This window comes from Canis lupus, chromosome 24 (genome assembly GCF_011100685.1).
Source record: "Canis lupus familiaris isolate Mischka breed German Shepherd chromosome 24, alternate assembly UU_Cfam_GSD_1.0, whole genome shotgun sequence".
In the NCBI taxonomy this organism is placed as follows: Eukaryota; Metazoa; Chordata; class Mammalia; order Carnivora; family Canidae; genus Canis; species Canis lupus.
In genome coordinates, this window is record NC_049245.1 from 25,080,780 (window position 1) to 25,104,324 (window position 23,545).

Here is a 23,545-nt window from a genome sequence, read left to right on the forward strand (position 1 = left end):
CCACTCAACAATTTCTCTCTCTGGACTACTGTACTCAATCCAAACCAAACTGTATTGTCAGTTTCCAGCTCGTCTGTCTGTAAAATAACATCTTTCGAACAAACACTGCTTCAGCATCTCTTATATTTCACACAGCATAGACCTAAACCACATGATAGCAATGCAAAGCACCTTGAGGGAGCCTTGCAACAGTGTGCTGGAGCAGGCTTGTATGGTTTGCAAGAGACAACTGTTAAATATTAAGTAATTTTGTAAATGAATTTGGTAAAGTTTTAAACCACAAATTGGGCAAATTCTAAAAATTATAGTTCCCCTTCCACAACTACCCGGTTTACCTTTGTTGACAGGGAACCCCACTTTGCCAAGAGAGTAACCTGTCCATTTTCTATGGCATCCCCTCCCCTGTCTTAGAGTCGAACTCTGCTCTTCATAAATCCAAGAAAAGATCTCTTCTCCTGGATCCAATTCAGTGCCACTGGAGCTGAAACTCAGTGGTCTTTCATGCTTAGGTATTACACTACCCTCTTCCCTTCCCAAAAGCGTAACAAAGAAAGGAACCGGAACCAGCCTTCAATCCCATTTCCAGGCCTTGAAGAATAGAGCACCAAAATGTCTGGGTGGCAGGATCACTCCTTCAACGAACCAAAGCCATGCTCACACTCCTGTTGCCTACCTTGACACGCTGGAGCAGCTCAGATGCTCGATCAAGTCTTGAAAACCAATTAGGAAATTTTCCACAGGCTTCCAATGGGCAGAACACCACCCACGAAATACTCGTTTTCCCTTCAGATTGAAAAGATGAACTATGCCAATCACCACTATTTCTTTCCTTCTCTGCCTCCTCAAGGACATGGATAAGGTTGTCAGTCTTTCTTTACCCCTGTTTCTCCCTCTATAACTCAGAGACTCCCCAAATTTAAGTTAGCAGTCCCAAACAACACAGTCCTCATAGGTCACGAACTGAACCAAATATATAAATCCTTACTATAAAGCTGTACTTACTTATTTATTCATACACATGACTACAGGCTACAAAAATTGTTTAAAACTATAATTTTAAAGAATAATTTGGTTTAGATCCATCTAAGAGTCTGGCTACCACTGTATTTGGGAATACTCTAAAGCTTAAAATGTGAATGTCACACAAAAAGTGCGAAGTAGGAAAGTACGGTACATAAATGGTCAGTTTCCCATCCTGCTGTATTCAATGAAGGTAAAAAATGTCTGGAAGTCAAACTACAACATCCTCAAAAGACTTACTCAAAGTTGAACAAATACAACCTGTGTCCAAGTCTTCAAAGAGAAATCTAGCTTAGGAACCAATTGGATTTGGGGAAAGCAGCAAACTGAGGAAGAACACATGGCCTTCAAGCATGGTAGGACCATACTGGAGTGGGAGTTTTTCTCTACCCTAGGACTCTGAATGTGTTTACACGAAGCCTCCACCTGCCTACTTCGAAATAAACACTGGCATATTGGAACAATACCAGAATCCCTTCCCCAGCAGGCCCCAGACCCAAAAGAAGAGTGCTGCCAGTGGCCTCCCCCATTTTCTCCCAAAAGTCCGAGAGAGGCAATGGTTGAAGGTGCTCTGCCTCTAGAATCATGCAGGCAGCCTATGATTGAATAATCTCTGCTTACTCTTACTATTAATGAGACTTTAAGCAAGTCTTTGCTTCTCTTCCCCTGGACTTCCCCACTTCTAAGATGGGGAAGATAATAGTGTCAACTTTACAGAGTTATCATGAGGATGAAATAAGGCCAACCATGCAAAGTACCCCCTGCCTGACACTAACAGAGTAATTGCTCAATAATGTGTTAAATGCTCTTCTCAGTAATCATAAATGGATCTTTTTGTGGTACCATTTTCTACTTGTTGGTTTATGAGACAACCAAGAAAAATGTCAGGTCTATCTGCTCTAGAGGACCCAACTGGCAGAAATGAAGACCCTACTTTTCTCTCCTAATGAAATTCTCAAACTTCAGTGTGAGACTGTCATCACACTCAGAAAAAGCATCAGAGCAGTAACTAGACCAAAATTTTGAGTTCCACTGGCTTTTCTGTAGTTTAAGGTTCCAATTACCTATAAACTTCCATAAAGAATCAATTGTCTGGGTTTACAGAATCATAGAAGCTTAAAATCGGGCATAATGAGATCTATTTTAATCTCATTGTGTAAAACACTGAGACCAGAGAAAGGAAATGACTAGTCCTGGGTCATATACTAACTAATGAACTACAACTCTGAGAATATGATTTGTTCCATCCACTTTAGCAGCAGCTCAGATTTTGTAATCCAGTCCAATCTGAAATGCACCTGGCCACTCCACATGAGCAGTGAGGCTCATGTGGCCTCTTTCCATGGCCTATACCAACTAGCTTTATACTAGATGGAAATAATTCTGCATCTACCACATGTTGCCCCTATTTGTCTGTCAGGGCAGAAATAGAGGAACTGATGGACTTCACATGTATAGGACTAGAATTTAAGTTTATTCAAAAGAATAAACACACTGCAAACAAAGTAGAACTTAGCTCAGGAAATTGTGATTTACATCAAAATTTTCAGAGAATAACTACTAGACAGTCTATTCTGCCCACAGTCTGCCCTGCTGGAATCTATATTCCTTTAATCTAACTTATTTTAACAAGACCCTGCCTATTACCTGCAGAGTGTAGAAGACAACAGTACTGATCACCTTCCTGAGCATCTCCAGGGCAAGGATATCAACAAGAGCATATCACACATTCCAGTGTGAAATGTGATCTATGGCATAAAGGAGCCAAGTGAAAAGCAGCAGACCAGAGCCTTGGGACAAGAAATCTACCTACTGTTCATAGTCGGAGTCCCTCTTACTGGAATAGATGCACTTGGGATATAAGGAAGGTCTTAAGATGGGTCGTTCTTCAGAACTTGTTTGTTAGGGAAGTTGAGAAATAAAAGAGGGTTTGAACATAAGGAAATTGCATTACAGACACACGCTGACCTGTCCACTTGTGACTGTAGATGGGGTGAAGGGCAGGGGTTGGCAGGGGGTGGGGAAGATTCTAGTTCTGCTGGATTCTGGTGGATTAGTAATTTTACAATATCTAACACCCAGTTAGCCAGTGAAAGAGGTAACTATAGCAAGTTAACTGCTTTAAAAAAAAGCTGCTAACATAACAAGAAGGGGAAAGGTTAGGAGGAATGCAACAAAATTCAAATACTCATTAGAAACAGCTGAAAGAGGCAGTACAGTGAAAAAACAAATGATAGAGGGTAACTTTCCTTATATTCTAAATCTGTACCACAAGTGGATATTGAGCACTTGAAATATGCTTACTTCAAATCACAATGTGATGTAAAATATACATTTAAAACAGTACCAAAAAATCTCTCAATAATTTTATACAGTGTATACTGAAATAGTTAATATTTCAGACATACTGGGCTAAAATATATTGCTAATTTCACTTATTTCTTTTTACTTTTCTCATAGCTACTAGATAAAGTGACTCTTATTTCTACTGGTCAGTGTTGCCTAACATGGGGATCTCCAAAGATCCGATGGGGAAGAGGAAATTTTCCGTTGCTCTGTGAATCTAGAATTGTGCAGTTCAATACAGGAGCCACTAGCCACATGTGGCTTTTTAAATTTAATAGCAGCTACAGTGGCGGGGTGCCTGGGTGGCTATCAGTTAAGGATCTGACTCTTGCCTTTGGCTCAGGTCATGAACTCAGGGTCATGAGATTTAGCTCCAAGTCCTAGTCTCACTCAGTGTGGAGTCTGCTTGAGATTCTCTCTGCTGCTGCCCCAGCTCATGTGCTCTCTCTCAAAATAAATATTTTAAAAAACAGCAGCTACAGTGGCTAATTAATGTGAATACAGAGGAGAATACTTCCACTGGAAAAAATTCTACTGGAATAGTGCTGTCCTAGAAGAATGAGAAAAGAGGTGGATGTTTTATACAGAAAAACTAAAACTCTATCAAATCAAAGCAAGACTAGAAAATAATGAATTTCAGATAGTGGACTGTGTAAGTGGTGAAATTGATGGGGAAGTTCACTTAATTCTGGAGTATTTATCAATGTCTTATTAGGCCGTTTATTAGTAGTAGTATACGGTAGCTAGTCAAAAGGTCATTAAAAAAAATAAAAAGGTTCTATTCCTCTGGTAGGTCAGGACACCCCTAGTACAACCCTCACTTGCCTGCCTTACTGACCATTCATCAGCTCAGTCACGCCACTCAGGCTACACTATTATGGTACAACTTTAAGAGCTTCCAGGACAAACACCATTTTAGGTAGTGCCACTTTGTTCCCTCACACTATTAAACATTTCATTTTACTAAGTTAACATATTGTGTTACCAAAAACCTGTTAGAGATCATTCCTTCCCTCAGCTTACACACAAGGCTTCCATTATACTTGTTTCAGTCTGACAATTTAGCAACTGGCCGGGAAACCCTTATCCATTCAGTTCCTGTAGGACATGAGTGTACCTTGTACATCCACAAGTACAACCAAGCACTTACTTGTACAATTTAAAACCTTAGGTCTTTAAGAAGAGGCATCTTATTTTGATTCCTTTTCTACCACAGCATGGAAGTGCTGGGTTTATGAATATTGTTCAAAAAATTTAGTTAGCCATTACTGCTATGGCTAAGCTGATTATCTACGTGAAACTGTTTTAAAAGCTTGGAGGCAACAGACATTTCCAATTCCAACCTGTCAATTCAGTGGTCATAGAAGCAAAGATAATTGGCAGTTATCTACTTCAGAAAGTAAGAGCTCCATTAGTCTTTCCACTTTAGCCAGATTAATAGCAGAAGAGCTCTGCTGGTCCCATAGGCCCACGCCACAGAAGGAAGTTATATATAAAGGATGTGGCCATCTCTGTACAGCAACACAATATGTGGGGGAGTATAGTGGAGGACGGTATTAACTCACATCCAAGTGGAACAAAAGAAAAATGAAATCAGCAAGAGCACCAGTTAATATGATTTAAGATTCTGTAAGTAGCTGAATTTCTTTACCCTTAAGCCTTCCCCACTCTGCAAGGACTAACAGGTGACTTATGGTAGCACAATGTGGTGGTTATATCCGGCATGTTACACAAAAGCTTAAGTGACAAATCTTATTCACTAATAAAAACTGTGAGTGAATTCACATTCCCCACTCCAAGTTTGGAGGCTAGGCCACATAGATAGCAGTGAGAAACTCACAAGCCCTGGTTACCACCAGACTTACTACTATAAACAGGTAAACTGGCAGCATCAGAATGGAGAGGGAATGAAACACTAAGTAAGGGGCAGCCTGTTTGAATATATATAGCACAGCTCACTCCTTAGAGTGTGTTATGCTTCTTCAACATCTGATTCTGTTCATATTGAATTATGTTCTCTTGCTGGTCATGGCTCTATTTTCCCCCAATCGTCACCTCCTCCTTTTCTCAATATGAAATAGCAAGCCACTGACTGACCAGGAAAAAGGATTTGAAATATTAGCTACCAAAATCAGAATCCAGATGTCTGGTATAGTTGGGATGCCAATTCATTTAACCCTCAACTGGTGTTTCCTTAGTCTCTAGGACTTAACTATCAACATTTTCACTAGAGGAAGGTAAATGGGCCTCTCAGAATTAAAAGATAATGGTTAATGAGATTTTCCCAGCACTATTTCCTGCCCCCAGATTTTTAGAGTGCTGCCCCTCTGCCTTTGGGCTAAAATGCTTTCATCAAGTAGCTTTTTTGCCCCTTCTGGATTCTTCAGTAGTAGAGCAATACGTAGAAAAGTAGTGCCACCTTAGTTGCTTGTTGTTAGTTATGTTGATCCAGAAAAGTAGTCATATTCTAAGATGCTTGTGAGATCCTCTGGCACAAAGTAGCATGAGGCAACAAGAAAAAATCCAAGAACAGCGCAATAAAGAGTAACATTGACATGAACAGGCACCATTAAGAGATAAACTTGCTCATACTGTTGAACAGAAGGGTTTTTCCAGAAAAGTCACTACAGCATCAGAGAACTGTGCCACCACCAGAACACACTCTTTCCAGAACATTTAGATTAAGTCAATGTAATCTATCAGATTTTATACTAAAAAGATGAAACTGAAATCAAGCAAAATTTTTAATTAAAAAGGATAATCAGGGATCCCTGGATGGCGCAGCGGTTTAGCGCCTGCCTTTGGCCCGGGGCGTGATCCTGGAGACCCGGGATCGAATCCCACATCCGGCTCCCGGTGCATGGAGCCTGCTTCTTCCTCTGCCTATGTCTCTGCCTCTCTCTCTCTCTCTCTCTCTCTCTGTGACTATCATAAATAAATTTAAAAAAAAAAAAAAAAGGATAATCATAAGTTTGGCCTCTACCATATTGCATAAAAGCTCTACTTTTGGGGGGCAAGGAGAATGGTGGCAATGCACAGAACTGATAAACCATTTCTTGTTGTAAAACACTGGAAAGCAGACAACAATCAATTAAAGTAAGAGTTTTCTCCTGAGCAAGAAAATGAAACATATTATTAGCATACAGTCTATCCTTTTAAAATGGTAAAGGCCATTCTGGATATCTGTAGGCAGCTGATTTCACTCTGTGATTTTTCAAATGCTTACTTAGTTAAAACCTTCATTTCAGAAGAGTTCAGCAACCACCTGGAATTAAGTATGTTAAGTCTAACCCCCTCTAAAACAACCTGGGTATTGAACTCAAATACAGGCTAAAAACTCTTTCATAATAAAGGTAAAAGTTGTGTTTTTCACGAGCTTTGGTTAAAAAGAATAGCCCACTAATTTCTCTGCAACTCCAATCGAGATTTTTTTTTTTAAAGGACTCCAGAGTTCATGGAAACTTTCCATTCGTTTTTTTTTTTTTTTTTTTTAGCAGTTGAACAAATGTGGAAGGGACAAAACCAGAGCATGAGTGTCAGAAAGCAGCAATATTTTTGATTCCTGTCCCCTCTTCCCCACCTCAAAATACCTCACATACTAATGCAAGAATCAGTAAACAAATAAGGAAAGCTTTAGAAGTATGTGCAATTGACAATGTATTCTGAAGATTTCTTTTCCCGTTTCTTAGTCAGTTTTTAAAAAAAGACAACTCACGGCCCCCTTCAAGACACCTTCTGTAAAAAGGAGCACCTGGTTTCTGGTTCTTTCTGAGTCCACATAACGAAGTGGATTGCTAGCGAAGCACACAAGATAAAAGTCTGAAAAGGTGGATACCACAGATTTGACCTAGAATCAAGTTTCCTCCCTGCCGTTCCAGGTATCTTCTTTCCACACTTCAGCATTAGCAGACATAAGCAACAATGGTTACCTCCAAGATCGCCAAATTCACCTTTCCAAAGGCACAAAACATTTATAAGGAGTTTAAAAAACAAAACCAACAAAAAACCTGATGGTATAGCTGAATAGAGTACTCTTGTGTAAAGCATTAAAAGCATCAGCCTTTTATTTTGTGACAAGTTTATTGAACAGTATTCAAGACTTCATCTTTATAGACAAAACCTCTGCTGAATGATGCCAAGGCAGTATTTGCTGGCAATGTTGTATGGCCATACTGGCAATGAATTATCTTATTGTGTTTGGTTTTAAAACTTGGGACTACAGTAGAATTGCCAGTAAAACTATTTAAACGTGGTAATTTTCAAAGAGTGGGAAGTTTTAAAAGTGATCACTGCCAGAAACTCCTTACAGATTTAACTAGCAGCAATTTTACAGTTTCTTTACTTATTTTTAAGTGTTCTTGAAATTGATGAGTGGAATTATTTTTAAAGACTTGACCCACACCTGTACACAATGACAGAATCCAATAAAAAGGACTTTGAGTTTGATTAAGGCTTTCATGGATCCTTATTTTATCCAAGGTATGTTTGCTTATGTCCATACACAGCCCTAGATTTTCATCCGGTGGGTTAAAACTGACCTAATTACACTCTCTGAAATTCTGAATAAAAAGTTCCCTAAAGAAATCTTCACGGTTGATGCTTTGACAACTCGGTTGATGCTTTGACAACTCGGAGCACAAAGCTAGAACTACATTTCACTTAACAATGTTGCATTTTTTTAAAAGCCACTAATAATTGTACATCCAAACTACAGTATTAAACACAGAATACACCTCCAAATTTTGCTTGTAAACTAAATGTTTCACTGAAGTTCAGAAAAAGTTTACAAATTTGCTTATTTATAAAATACATTTCGTAGATTTCTCTAATCCTTTAAACTTAAAAAAAAAAAAAAAAAAATACCAGAAACACCCCAGCAAGAGGGTGGGAGGAATTAAACCTAATGGAAAAGATTCTCCTCCATTCATGTCAGTCACCAAAAGACAAAATTTACACATAAAATTGAAAATATCATGATTGTGTTTACAAATGCACACAACTTTGAGCGAAGCTTTACAAATCCTTCATACCATACAAAGCAAATGAGAAAATAAATTCATTTTCACCCCAAACCTAGTTCTTCTGAGAAAATTCGCAGGAAGAGAGGTATGAGTGATTTCACAGAATATATTTTCAAGTAATTTTTTTAAAACTCAAACTCCAATGCCCAGAACAAGATGAACAGTATGCTTAGAAGTTAGCACTATATTAATAAGTCTCAGATACACAAAAATCAAGTTCCAGAGGGCAAAGCATTTAATTACATTTCACAACGAGAAGCACTGTTGTGACTCAACCAAATATAAACATAGTTCTCTCCAATTTCTACACAAACCACTATTTTCTTACTTTATTTAATTTGATGAACAATGAAATCAAGTTTTCCTTTTCAGCATTTATCTAAGATGTAGAAATAACAAAGTAGTTGCAATAAAGTATATGAAATATTTAATAAGATTGTACGAACATATAACCAAAATAAACTGTGAAAAAAGATAAAAGGCTTTCCATCTTCAAACAACCCATTTTTCTAAAATGAAAATAGTCAGCTCTCCAATGGGGAAAATAATCTGCAGTTGAAATAAGACTCCCAAGCAGCGCTGAAGTTTTCTGCACTTGATCTTTGGAATGAGAAATGATTACTTAACAGAAAACTTAAATTGAATAGCATATATAAACATCATATTGCTTTTTTAGTTGAAGAGGCAGTATCTTAGTGATCTGTCAAAGCAAATTTGTATTCATGAATTGTCAAAAGACCCACAACACAGCCATGTCTTCTTTGAAAGTCTAAACAATCCTTTCCCTAAACAAAAAATCCTGTACTGTCAATCCTCTAAGATTGTAGTGATGAAAAGGCTTTCTAAATCTTATCACGCAAATGAAACTGCTGCCACTCTTAACTCTAATACGCGAGACGCTGTATTTCAGTGTTCCACTGACTTGCAACACCAAAAAGGCACTATTTTTTTTTAATAGGAAATATTTCTTTTAAAAGGCTGACCCCTTTGTAAGTACATGGATTTGCAGGAAATGTTGGGGATGTTTCAAACCAAGACAGAGGCCCGTGTAAAAGACAAAAATTGTTTTTCATGATATCTCATCAATCTCCCATTCCATATGTTTATAATATAATGTGACATATCTTTAGAGCATTTTAACGAAGAAGGAAAGTAACCATAAGTAGAGCCTTTTGTAGCAGTGAGCAGGATGTTGTAAGGCAAATGTTTTCATGACAAGGACACTTACCAACCAGAACCCATGTGGTCCTCCTGCCTTAGTGTCCTGAATGCCAAAGAAGAGTATGAAAGGGCAAGGAGTCTCAATTCTCTCCCCTCTGGCAGCTGCACTTGTACTCTATATGAAGAATTTTTATGAACAGGCTCCTGATCAAACAACTAGACCAAAAAGCCTCCAAGTAACAGGATTAAATGCACATCTATGGAACGGCTTATGAATCTTTTATTCTCTAACACTACTGCTAACAGAGCTAACAATTTCAACTTCAGTTTTTAAAAAAACCTAGATATAATAATGCTCTTTCTTATAAATGGACCTTTTGTTTAGTTACAGGCCAAAATTTCACGTAAATTTGGGACAGAAGGAAATTGCCAGAACATCAGTCCATCATTGTACAGGACTTCAAATCTAGCATCTTAAACAATGATTATTAAAAGTGGTTTCTGGTTTTTGATGCCATCCAAACAACATGAACAATTTTTAAACTGACTAAACTAAAACATGGCGGTTAAACCAAAAAGGCTCTGGTAGGTAGAGGACTCCGTATTTTATTTTTGTGGCAAAAGTTCTTATTTCACACAGTTTGAAGTGTGACATTAGAAATCAAAGTTCAAGGTTATAGCACAAACCAAGTGTGGAGTTTTATATTAAAACAACAACAACAAAACAATTCTGCTCATTTACAAATGAGTCAATTAGGCAAACAAAAAAGCAGCAACTTCAGAAGCAGGACTGTCTATACAGCAAGAACCCTCAAGAAGCAATAAAGGTACATACAGTGATCTGTATACAGAGATTTTATTCAATTTTAAAAGAAAATGAGGACTTTTAGACAAAGCTTTGACCCTATAACAAAGCAAATCTGTCCAGCTTTAAACCAAATTCCAAGAGTAGCCAACTTCTATTTTTCAGCAGCTGGCAAGAGCACCCTTAATGAGCTCTATTGACATTTCTATTTTCTTCATCCCATATGGTATAAAACGAAACCAATCTAGACTCCTTGATAAGCTTTATGCGGTCATTTGTGTTTTACAAATGGTTTCTCTAATGGTATGCCAAAATCATTTTTGTGTTCTCTCCAGACAGCTTTACTGTAACATACAGCAATATTTATCCTGGTAGTGAGTCTTCTGTAAACAGTCAACCAATACTCTATGTTATAGAAACCAATCTATATGCAATTGAAACAATCCACAGGTTCTAACCTGGAAATACTAGGAAAACAATCTGGATGCATTAATCACAGCACTATGAAGATCTACCCTCTAAAGAATTGATGTGAACAGCTACCCTAAGACAAGTTTTACTTTCCTTGAGCCTATAGGTCTGTCATTTAAGTCAATGACAGCAGCTGTGGCTTCATCCCGAGATTCGAAGGCCACCATGGCTTCGCCTGTGGGCATACCTTTTTCATTGTATTTTAAACACACTGAGCCGGGGATCACTTGATAGCCATAAAAGAAATCTAAAATCTCATCAATAGACACAGTAAAGGGCATATTCTGCACTTTAATTACTGTAGGTCCTGGTTTTCCAGAACTAGATCCAAAGCCAGGGGGTCCACCAATGTGAATTGGGCCAGGGCCAGGACCAGGGCCAGGCCCAAAGGCTGGTGGCCCACTCAAATGCCCAGGGGCACTTCCAAGACCAGGAGGGCCACTTCCAAAGCCCGGGGGGCCACCTAAACTACCAGGGCCATTTCCAAAATTCTGAGGGCCTCCTCCAAATCCTGGCCCACTTAAATTATTTGGTCCACTTCCAAAACCTGGAACATCCAGTCCTAGACCAGGCAAACCACTATTTCCAACTGAAGGCATACCAGGCCTAGCATCACCAAAGGCGCCTCCTAATCCTGGAGGAGGGAGTGGTGGCCCAAAGGCATTTGACCCACCAAAATTACCAGGAAAGTTAAATGGAGGCCCATTGTTGGCCTCCTTAGATCCTACAGTCAGGAAGGCATGCTCTTCACCTCCTGCACCAGGCATTCCGGCACCGGGCATTCCGGCACCAGGCATTCCGGGACCGGGCATTCCGGCACCGGGCATTCCGGCACCGGGCATTCCGGCACCGGGCATTCCCGCACTGGGCATTCCCACACTGGGCATTCCTGGAACTGCAGGATTACCTGGCACAGGTATCTTTAACCCTTTTTTTCCTTGGGCAGGGGGATTTTTCTCAATCTCTCTCATATCTTCTAGAGTAACTACATGAACAAAAGCTTCTCTCCCATTAAGTTTTTTACGGTGTAAGCGTTCAGACTTACGTGCATCATCTTCATTTTTAAACTGAACCAATGCCTGTCCTAGACCTTGCCCATTGTTATCAACAAGAACATGTACAGCATTTTCATCCACTGGGATTCCTTCTAGGAACTGAAGAACATCCATCTTGGTAATGCTGAATGGAATATTTGTTATGTGAGCACAGACTTTGGCAGAGCTGACATCCCCCTCCGGATTTAACATCATTTCTCTCTGGTCATAGCTGAAGTTCTGCAGTCTTTTACGAATCATATCTATCTTTTCTAGCATACCTTTCTTAGTAATTGGATGCACTTGAATAAAGCGATTGCCCATGTATTGTTTATGACGACACAGAGCAGCCTTATAGTCAGCCTCATTCCTGAACTCTACAAAGCCTTCACCAGTTGCTTTCCCATTGGGTCCATAAGCAATATAAATACTATCTTCCACAATATCCAACTTTTTAAAAAAATCAATGACATGTTTGTTTTCTGCTTCAAATGGTAGCCCTTTCAAGTAAACACAAAAACCAGCCTCGTGTGGTGATCTTGACCTTGACCTTTTCTGCCCACTGGGCGATTTTGACCTGGGAAGTGTCTGAGGAGGGGGATGGGTTTGTCCAGAAGGTCCTATACTTTGCTTAAAAGTGATATGGCCTCCAGCAGCTACCCACTGTCTTTCTGTGGCAGGACTAACTTCCACATAGCGTTGAATCATCAGCATTCTGTTTCGTTTCAAAGCTTCAAATGTATCTTGAGGGGAGAGAAACTTAACCAATCCGTTCCCATTATTTCGACCTACATGATCTTTCAACAAATGCACTGCATCAACACGGAGCCCATGGAAAAAATCTCTGACATCATTTTCCATTGCAGAAAAGGGCATTCCATGCACACTGACATACAGATCATCAGGGTTGATGGGAAGTGGTTTCACACTGCTTTGAGAATTCATCTGGATAGGGTTAACAGGATTCAACGGACCCAGAAACACAGGGTTCAGGTTATTGTTCAGATTCATAGGTGCTCCAGAACCATTCATTCCAGCAGGCAGAGGTGCCACAGGTGGCGGGTTCAAGGGTGGCATGCCAGACATGGGTGGCAGTGGGGTCATGGGTGGCACAGAAGGGACTGGGGGAATTGGGGGCACAGGAGGCACAGGAGGCAATGTAGGTACTGGAGGAGGAACTGGTATTGGGGGAATGGACGGCATTGGTGGCAAAGATGGCATCGCTGGGATCGGAGGAATTGGTGGTGGCGGGACTGTGTTCATTGGAGACGCTGTGCTCGGAATGGTTGAGCTAAACGTTGGGCTCCCAAAAGAAGCCCCCATATTTGGAGGAGCCGTTCCTATGCTGGCTGTGGAAAATGTCTGAATGTTTTTGTTGCTTTCATGAACAGATGTGGCAGCAGTAACTACACTGGGTGAAGGATTATTAAAGTTAGGTACTGTTGTAGGCAAATTTACTCTGCCACTCATTCCTGAGCTAGGTGGCGGTCCTGATCTACTAGCATTTGCTGGTGGTATATCTAAGTTGGCAGTTTCAAAGCGCCTACGACTCAGTTCAATCATATTCTGCATTTCCGTTTTACTACTCAGCAAAAGTGTTACTTTTGACCCTTTAATTGTACCACCTGTGCGCATCATACCAAGCCTTGCATCTTCATCAGTGGCAAAAACGATGAAAGCCTCACCCAGTTCACCCCCTACAATATGCACGCCCCCATCAGGAATGGTCAATCCAGAGAAGAAGTGGCGAATGTCCATGGTCCCCGCCACAATTGGGAGACCTTGCAAACGGATGACCACAGCCATGCTGCGCTGAAACCACACACACCTGCAGATGAGAAAAGGCAACGGCCAGGTCAGACTCCTGTTTATCATACCAAGTTTTTAACTACAAGAATGACCAGCTACCTAATTAGGCCCTCAAATATTCCCTCAAACTATCCCAAGCAATGCAGGGTTTTTTTTTAATTTGAATATTCTAAAAACTGAACATTATGTGCCATTTACAATGTAAAACCTAGACAATTTCAACTTCCAAAAGGCATTAATTCTGTAAACAATTAGAAGTTCAGTCCCATGACTCAAAAGTTTCAGGGAAAAAAACCACCGTAAGAAAGTAGAGTCACCAATTACATCATTCAGACCACTAATTATTCAGTAAGATTTAAAAGAAATGTGCAAGTCAAATCAGGCCACAAAGTTGAATAATCTGCAGGGGAAAAACATGCAAAGAATCTATCAAAGTTAATATTTAAAAGTGGCTTAGCATTTTCCTTATAAATTTGACAACTTTGAAGAATTATCAGTGTCATTTTATATGACTCAATCTCAAAATGCAAAACAGAAACAGAAAACTGGAATACTAATGAATTACAAATACTTAACACTAAAGTAGATTCAAGTCTCAAATGAGAATGGATTCCATTATTTCAACCTAAAACTCTTCAATCTGCATTACAGCTCTATTAATTTAAACTATATATGCAATTACTTATTACAAACAAGGTTAATACATACTAAGAATCCAAAAGAAATACTGAATAGCCAAAACCTTAGTTATCTATATTCATCACTCCAAAAAGTAGAATCAGTTACAGTGCCATTCATCATAGCTGTTTTAATGAAAACTCAGATCCAATGACTCATTTCCAAACTCACCATTAAAACACACACACACACACCCCCCCCAAAAATGTCTCATTCTTCCCCCACAGAAAGCTGTTAACAAAAAAAGAATATTTTTTGGTTTTGCTTTTGTTTTAAAAAGAACTAGGGTATGAACTTTGTTCAGTGACTGCTATATAGTTTCTACTCAACAGAATTCCTGTGGAATTTCTGGGAGCTCACTGATCTCCTTAAAAAACAATCTATTCTGAGTTTTTCTTTTGGAGAAAAGTTTCTCCAAGATTTAAATAAAATTCCAGTATTTCAGTTCTTATGGCTTCCAAGAGTAAATGCAAGGGCAGTGCTTTGTAAAGTTATACAGAACAAATTATTGGCACTGGAAAAAAATATTAATTTGAAATTAATATGTTCAACACAGTGTTTTCCAAGCCATCTTAAAAATCAACTTTTAAATATAAACTAGCTCTGTGACCTCAGGAAAATTATAAATGAGTTGAATTTTGGTTTTATCACTTCTCAAACAGGAACATTAAAAGAGCAAAGCTTCCTGCTGCGAGCTCTAAGAATCCCATTAACTCCATGAAAGCAGTTTTTCAGTGTCAAATATTGTGTGAATACTAATTTGATACAACAAAATCTGTAATTTATCTCAACTATTATGACCGCTGTACACAAAGCAGAGATATATTGTTTGGCTTTGACAATTCTCTCACACACATACACAAAAATAAAAGCCACTTTCAAATCTAAGCCAGAAAGATAGACTGGCAAACAGAAAATGCTTTTTGTGAGACCATTATAAAACACCAGAAATTTGGGGGAGGAGAGAAGCCTTTCATTTTTGGTTTGCAAGTCAACAAGAAAAATTAATTACTAAACAAATAAATCACACCAACAAACTCTTTTCTCCTTATTTTTATTACTATTTAGCAGTCTATACAGAAGCTTATCCAGATTTCAAGTCATTAAATCAATTCTCATTCCTTACTATCTGTAGCATATTGGCTTCATGCAAAATTAAGATAGCATTCCTGTTCAACTTCAAAAAATGCTTATTTAATCACTACATGGGGGAAACATCATGGGTAACTAATCCAAGCACCCTAAATGACTTGAGAGATGTTAGTTTGCACTTGGACAGCAAAATGGGAATTTGATACAGTCCCAAGAACACAAAAATTAAACACAGGGCTAAAGTGACAAACACAGTAACTCTTCAAAAACAATCTGCTGCTAAGAGAAGAGATTTAGTGAAAGTCTGCACAAGGTACGTTCGAAAACATGATACTGAAAAATCTGCCCAGATTACCAGCTAGAAAAGGGTTGAGGATTAAACCAAAGAGCACAAGAGTTATTCATAAAGCCATCTAAAGAGAAAATGGTTTTAGGTTCTGAAAAAATATGAAATAAGATCTGCTATTCTGCTACTAAGTGCCTGTTTGACAGGTAAATCATTTCAACTATCTTCAGCCTACCTTTGTTACTTAACAAGAAGGTTAGATTCCAATCACTAAAGTTTCATCTCAAGTCAAAATAGGTACTCTAAAACATATGACCCGTTGTCTACAGCTATACCTCTAAGGAATATTTAAAAACCATACCAATAACAAGCACCTATATTTGCAATTAGTCTGGAATGCTACACTGAGGGGGGAAAAAAAAAAACAGCATATTGCCTAATAATAAGGAATCAGCAGGAGAAATGGATCTATATAAAACTGAACCCTGAAGAAAGCGACAACTGTTCAAGGTACCCAGTCCACCCCACCCCCATCCCTCAGATAAGACTTAAAAAAAAAAAAGAAAAAAGAAAATACCCCACAATTCAGTTACTACACATATTTTCATGTTACTAAATAAGCTATCTCATTTTATTTTGTATAAAAACAAACCCTCTATTCAAAATCTCTTACCTGATAAAACAAGAGATGTATTTTCTTAACAAGAAGTAGAGGCCAAGGCAATCCTGTGGGCAACCAATTAAAACCAACTTTTAGACTGCAATAGAGAATAAACGGAGGCAAAAATCAATGCAGGAAACACAAAACAACACGCACAGGCCACACTGAACTGTACATTATGAAGGCGAGTCTGAAACCACCAGAATACTTCATTAGAATGCTTATTAAAAAAAAAAAAGAAAGAAAGAAAGAAAGAAAGATACACATGTACCAAGCAAAATCCCACTCATGTTACTTGGTATTGCTTTCAAATGTGAGTATCTCTCAAAACATTATATATTTACATACATCAAGAATGTGCCATAAATTAGTCCAAGAATGAATCAATTAAACACTAAAACAGTCATAAAGCTCAGATTCACACTGGTAATTACTTTTATCATTTGATGATTAAACCAGTCCAGAAAATTCCATTATACAAGTCCAACTACAACCTATTTCCTCAGGTCCCACCAAACGTTTGATGAAAAAGCACAAGTTCACACATAAACAGTTCCAAGACATGATAAAATCATCAATTCAAGAGTACTTATGGAAATTCTTGCAATTGCTCTTCCAAAATATCTCCCTTTGTACCAAATAGCATCAAGCACCAAGAAACATAAATGAAGCGAAATTTCAGGCTACAGCAATTAATTCCTATTTAAAACCACTGGGGTTCAAAATCTTAAGGAAAAGTGCTTTTTCTTCTAACACCAAAACTGTTCCAAGAAACTTGTTAAAAAAAAAAAAAAAAAAACTAAAAATGTCTGGCATATTAAGAATAGTTCCCAAAGTAAAAACGAATCACTATCTCTTACTGAAATTTTTTCCAAACCGGTGAGGTTGTGAACAATTCACAAGCAATATAGAAGATCAAATGATTAGACAACTACATTAAAAAGATAATTTTTTTAATTCAGAGAAAGAGAAGAAAATCGTCACTGGTAAGTATGAAGATTACCAACAGAACACTATTTTAAAAATGCTCATTTTTAACTATCTTTCAAGTTCGAGATACCACCTGTGAGCTTAATATTCATCACTAACATATCAAAAAAATTTTAGTGTTAATCTCAACTTTTTCTAAAGGACAAGCTAAACATCTTCTAGACAACTACTAAAATTACTGCAGAGTGAGATTGTTTTGCCACAAAAGCTATGCACATATGTCACAAACAATGCTTTAAAAAGCCCAGAGCACTGTATTAAAACTTTTATACAATGTACAAATCAGTTCTAATTAGGTCTAAAGAGTTTTAAAACTCTTAAAAACTTCTAGGTAATTTTAGAAGTTTGTCTAACAGGTCACAAAGGGAAACATAAAACACAATAAAGCCTGCTTTAGGTAAAGGCTATGCTCAATGAGGAAGACCATGAATTTTTGCAATATTAATTTCTAAATGTGCAAGTTTGACTCTAACAGAACCAGAGTAATTTTCTAATTAAGCATTTATGATTAATAGATGATCCTCCACTGGAGATTCCAATTCAAAACGTCTGGTATGGGGCCCAAACATGTGCCCTGAAGGTAAGGGAAACAAGTTCCTCAGCCTCCTCCCTTCCAGACCCAAGAAGGTTCCATATGTCCATTTGGATAGGAACAAGTTCAGAGTCAGCCAGTTATGCCCAAAGGGAACACACTAGACCTACTATCAAAAATTTCTAAAGGGTTGCCAGAAATTACTATAACAAGAAGGAAAAGTCTCATTCCACAAGTTGAAAGGCCCAGCTGATTTCAGCAAATGCCTCATTCAAATTTTATGCTGTTCAATCTAAAGTACGAAATCAATCTGGAAATAAATTTGTGAAACTTTTCTATTTAAGCAAAGGGGAAAGCCCACATCAACCCATACCAAAGAAAACTACCCAGAAAGTTCAGGCTAGAAGCTAGAACTTTACAACTCTTGGCGTTACACTTCTTCCTTCAAACAGACAAAGTAAATAGAAACCAAGAACTGAAGTACTTTTGTTCTCAACACTTCACTTGTAAAGAGCACAATAATTTTATAGAAGCACCAATGTTTTCCAGGAACCGACTTATTCCTGTGTTCTAAATGTCAGCGAGCAATGGAACGTAGGATCCCAAAATGAAAAATCCACTACAACCACCTTAAGACTTGGTGAATTTTAGAAGGATAAGACTGAAACAATTTTATGCAACAAAACATCTAAAATACAGGTTTTAGGGAATCCCTGGGTGACTCAGCGGTTTGGCCCCTGCCTTCGGCCCAGGGTGTGATCCTGGAGAGGGGGGATAGAGTCTCGCATCAGGCTCCCTGCGTGGAGCCTGCTTCTCCCTCTGCCTGTGTCTCTGCCTCTTTGTGTGTGTGTCTTTCATGAATAAATAAATAAAATCTTAAAAAAAAATACAGGCTTTACTTATATGTAAAGCATAAAGGTATGAAGGAGAAAATGTGCCTGATTTGCCATTAAATTCACTGATACATACCAGATCTAAAACAAGAAGATTGCTCTAGTATACTTTTCCACTTTGTTAGGAATTAGTCCTAACATAGTGGCTTTGCGTCAGCTTTAGAAATACAAGATACATGCACAAATTACAAATATCTGCGATGAAAATTTAGCATATTATTATGACACAACACATTTTATTTACTAATCATTTCAATCACTTGGAATTTCAGAGTAAAATGTCTGACAAGAATCCTCGTATAGTCAGAAAGCCAAAGCACAAACCAGTTGAACTTAACCGTTTCCACTCTCTTCATCTGGTGATAAACATCAAAAAGTGAATTTTAACTTTGTTCAGTTATCAGTCTTTAATCAACAAAAACCAGAGTACAGCAGAGCTAAATTCTTTAGATTCAAAAAATAAGAAAAGCAGCACCCCTCAAATGTTCACCTCAGAGATGAGCAACAGAGAACCAATCATAATGGGCACAATGCTATAAAGCCGCATAATCACATTATGGCAGGCATTATGGAAAAAAAACACAGCTTCATCCACTTGATTTTGTTCCCATCCCCAAATGGATCACATTTCAGATTCTGGGATCATTTTCCCCCCCTGGGATCATTCTTTTTTTTTTCCCCCTGGGATCATTCTTAATGAAACAATTCTTCTGACACTGAGGGACATGAATCTTTTAGATAGCTCGTTACTTAACTTTCCCATTAACCTCCAGTCCTCAAAAGTGGCAAATCAAGACATTTCCAAATAAGATATAGACTCCCCCTGCCAAAAAGACTATAATATTATTTTTCAGCTCTCCCCCCAAATGCCAACAAATATGTTCATTATCTTGATTTAAACTTAAAAGCAACAATATTACTTCTAACCTAGCCAACCACATTCGCCCTCACTTTTGGTCTTAAGACTTAAAAAGTGGCTTGAAACTTAATGAAATAAAACTCATTGCAAACCAAAAGGTATCTGAGTGGTGGTAGTAAAATCTGATAAACTATAAAGTAGGTGAAGTTATTTTTCTGCTTAGTTGACCTAAAATATTCAACAACATTCATTTATACCACGAACATTTATTAAGTACTTGTGGCGGGGACAGGAGATATAGAAATAGTCGACAGTCCTTAGATTTTAGGGAGAGATATCTAAGAGCATATTTTGTGCAATTACTGACACTTAGAAGTTCTTTCTACAACCTCTACAGAAGAAAATATTCATCTAAACTGAAAAAAAAGCGTGGCTCTCTACCAAATGGAATAAAAACAGTATGTACATTGTCACTGGATTCCAGCACCTGGAATACACAGGTCCACAAATCGTTTCACATCTAAAAATTGTACCAACAACCCCCAAACTCTCAATATGCAATCATCAAAACATTTGGCATATCACAAGAAAGTGAAAGAAGCCAGAAGTATGCTGACATGAGCACATAACAGTAAGTTCCAAGTAACTACCAAAGTGGTTTCTAAAGCTTCATTTTCCACCTAACAGATACGAACGTAAGAAAAATACAAGTTATGCATTACAATCCTTAAACAAAATAAATATTTAATCAAGCATATAAAGATGATATAAAATGCATTCCCTGTTTCATTACAAAGTTTTCCAGCAATACTGAGTACATCCTCAACCTTTATATCAACAGGCCAAACATTTCATTTTCTTAAAAAATTGCCATAAAATTATTTTAACCACCTGTAACAGTTCTTCCCAACTTTTTAATATTCCTGGAAAATGCCTGAACATAATTACTTCCCACTAAATCCAAAAGTCCATTCAGTCAAAATCACCAAATTTCAAAAACGAGTACAACCAGTCTTGTATTACATTTCTATAAAACAAAACAAACAAGATCAGCCCATTATGACCAGACTCTTAGGACATTTTTCAACTGCAAATGATCTGAAATACATTAACAATATAAACTAAAGAACAAACTCCAATGTAATTCATCTCACCTCACTAATACTGCATTTCACAAAAACAAGATTTTAAACCATTCAAGCAAGCAGCCCTAAGAATACTCCAGTCACAAGTCCCTCCTTCAACGATCCTTCAGTTGCAATTACATTTTTCCTCAGATTATACTGACTGGAATTACACTATTCTTGAGAAATCCTCAATGGTTCCTGACAACTACCACAAATTATATTAGGTCATCTCTGGAAATCCTGGAGTCAAGGGAGGTTTCAGGGTCCAGAAACCGCTCCCACGTTAGAGCCTGCAACTCAGGATACAGAGCTCCCAGCACTCTTACGCTAAATAAATAACCCAGTTACCTTCACCAGAGCCGCTCAGATTTTTCACTGTAAAGTTCACATTACAGGCACACAAGAAGTCCGTGCATGCATTTACAATCTGGCAGCTAAGCCTGCACTGGTGTCCATCCCCTACGCAAACCTGTAGATTCTCAAAGCCCCACCCACTTATTTCACGTGGCTGCCAACTAACACCTCCAGCCTCCACTAGAGAAACTCACTCACACATCAAAAAGCACCCACCCTCCACCTCGTTGGGTCCGCTCCTCTCTCAGTGCTGGAGGCTCTCTCCTAAGGGATAGGCAAAGGTGGTGCTCTTTGCAGCTTCTTCCCTGCTTGGGGATCAAGGGCCTGGCTTCCGAAATTCTCAGAAGCCTGGGAGGCGTACTCACCCCCCACTTTCTCGCTACAGAGGCCGGCTTCTCAAGTCGCCGACACTCTAGAGGGTAAGCCCCGCCCCGCGCTGAGCCTTGGAAGCGTTTCCCTACAACCCTCACCACCTTCGGCCGAGAGGGCGGCCGGTTCTGACTTCCTTCCTAGGCTCACAGGAGTGTACCGACTGCAGCTTCCTCCCCACAGGTGTATCCAGACTCCAGTCCCCTTTTCCTGTTAGGCCACAGGAGCCTCCTTTCCACTTGGGATGGAGGGAGTGTCCTCACTACGTTTATCTCCTCACTACGGGGCACAGAGATGTAGTTACAATCTCTGTCCCTTTAGGGAGGCACAGAGAATCTTGCTCATTCGGGATAAACATGTGTTTTCACTGCAACCCCCGTTAGTTCGCAGGCCGCTGGGCCACCCAGCTGTGTGTGGCCTCCTCCCTCTCAGACCACGGGGGCGTCCTCCCTAGGGCCCCGTCCCCACTTCGGTATGCAGGCTCATCCTCATCCTCTCTTGCGTCCTTCCTGCATCCTCTCAGGATTCAAAGGCGCAAGCGGCTTCCCAGGCCCCCCGCAGCCATGCCGCGACCCTTTTGTGTGGGGCGCTCGCAGCGGCGGGCTCGGAGGCCTCCGAAGGCCCCGCCCCGGGCCACCAAGGGGCGGCTCGAGCCCCGCACAGCCCCGCCCGTTCCGGGCTGCGGGAGTCTTACCGGGGAGAGCTGCGCGGCACCCGAACCCAGACCCGAGTTACCCCCCGCGCGAGTGCCTCCGCCCCGCGGCCGACAGCCCCAGCCCGAACGGCTTCCCGGAGCCCACAGCAGCCACCACCTCTTTCGCCGCTTCACAAAATGGCCGACAGCCCGCTCAGCAGCTCCGCGTTCCAGAAGGGGAGGGACGGAACGGTGACGTGCGGGGCGGAGCGGCGCAAGCGCGCTGAGGTTCTTGGGCAATTTCCCGGAAGTTGCAGGTATTTGTGGCGAGAGGAACTTTTCAGTCTTTTGCGTGTGGCGTTTGCGCACTAACTCCGCCTAAGGGGAGTGATTGATGAGCGGTGGTTTGGGTAAGAGTCTCGCTTTGCCCCTCAGTGCGGGCCTTTGTGCAAATTACTTCTTTCTCGATCCTCAGCGAAACGCAAGAAATAGTGCCTCCTTCGCATAATTGTTTCGAGGATGAAATGGACCACAAAGTAGTGCCTGGTTCTGTTGATGATGCCCTGACAGAATTTAAAAATTTCAGTCCAAAAAAAAAAAAAATTTCAGTCCAGGGGCACCTGGGTGGCTCAGTAGTTGAACATCTGCCTTTGGCTCAGGTCATGATCCCCGGGTCCTGGGATGGAGTCTCGCATCAGGCTCCCCAAAGGGAGCCTGCTTCTCTACCTGTGTCTCTGCCTCTCTCTCTCTGTGTCTCATGAATAAATAAAATCTTAAACAAAATAAATAAATACAAAAATTTCAGTCCAAGGAGCCTTACCCAGTTCTCATTAACCCCTCCACGGCTGCACTTAGTTTTATTTTATTACAGAAAAAATAATTCTTGTGCTTGCTCTGGTCCCAGCCTCCCAGACTCTACTCCTGCTGCCTCAACCCTATTATTGTCATTGAAACCGCCATAGAGGGAGGCCTGGGTAGCTCAGTTGGTTGAGTGTCTGCCTTTGGCTCTGGGTGTGATCCTGGAGTCCCAGTATGGAGACTGCTTCTCCCTGTGCCTCTGTCTCTCTTAGGAATAAATAAATAAAATCCTTAAAAAAAAAAAAACAAAAAAAAAAACAACACACATGAAGATGGATAGAGATTAAGATAGACACACTAATGTTTCAGCAAGACTTAACAAATTACCCCTCTTCCTTATTCTTAAAGCTTCTCCTCGGATCCCTGGGTGGCGCAGTGATTTGGCGCCTGCCTTTGGCCCAGGGCGCGATCCTGGAGACCCGGGATCGAGTCCCACGTCGGGCTCCCGGTGCAAGGAGCCTGCTTATGTCTCTGCCTCTCTCTCTCTCTCTCTCTGTGTGACTATCATAAATAAATAAAATTTAAAAAAATATTTAAAAAAAAAA

At 39.7% G+C, this 23,545-nt stretch overlaps 2 protein-coding genes across 2 annotated transcripts in view; both read right to left on the minus strand.

Annotated features, from left to right (window-relative positions):
• CPNE1 (copine 1) overlaps window positions 1-22,346 on the minus strand; it is a 35,132-nt gene extending 12,786 nt beyond the window's left edge. Inside the window, exon 1 of the mRNA NM_001171749.1 lies at window positions 22,203-22,346. The gene's annotated coding sequence lies outside the window, so the exon portion shown is untranslated. The remainder of the gene's footprint in view (window positions 1-22,202) is intronic.
• RBM12 (RNA binding motif protein 12) lies at window positions 9,932-22,329 on the minus strand. Its single transcript, NM_001171748.1, is given in 3 exon segments — window positions 9,932-13,686; window positions 16,397-16,481; window positions 22,203-22,329. A coding segment is annotated over 1 exon segment (2,772 nt). The 5' UTR covers window positions 13,665-13,686; window positions 16,397-16,481; window positions 22,203-22,329; the 3' UTR covers window positions 9,932-10,892.
• Window positions 22,347-23,545: the final 1,199 nt, after the last annotated feature.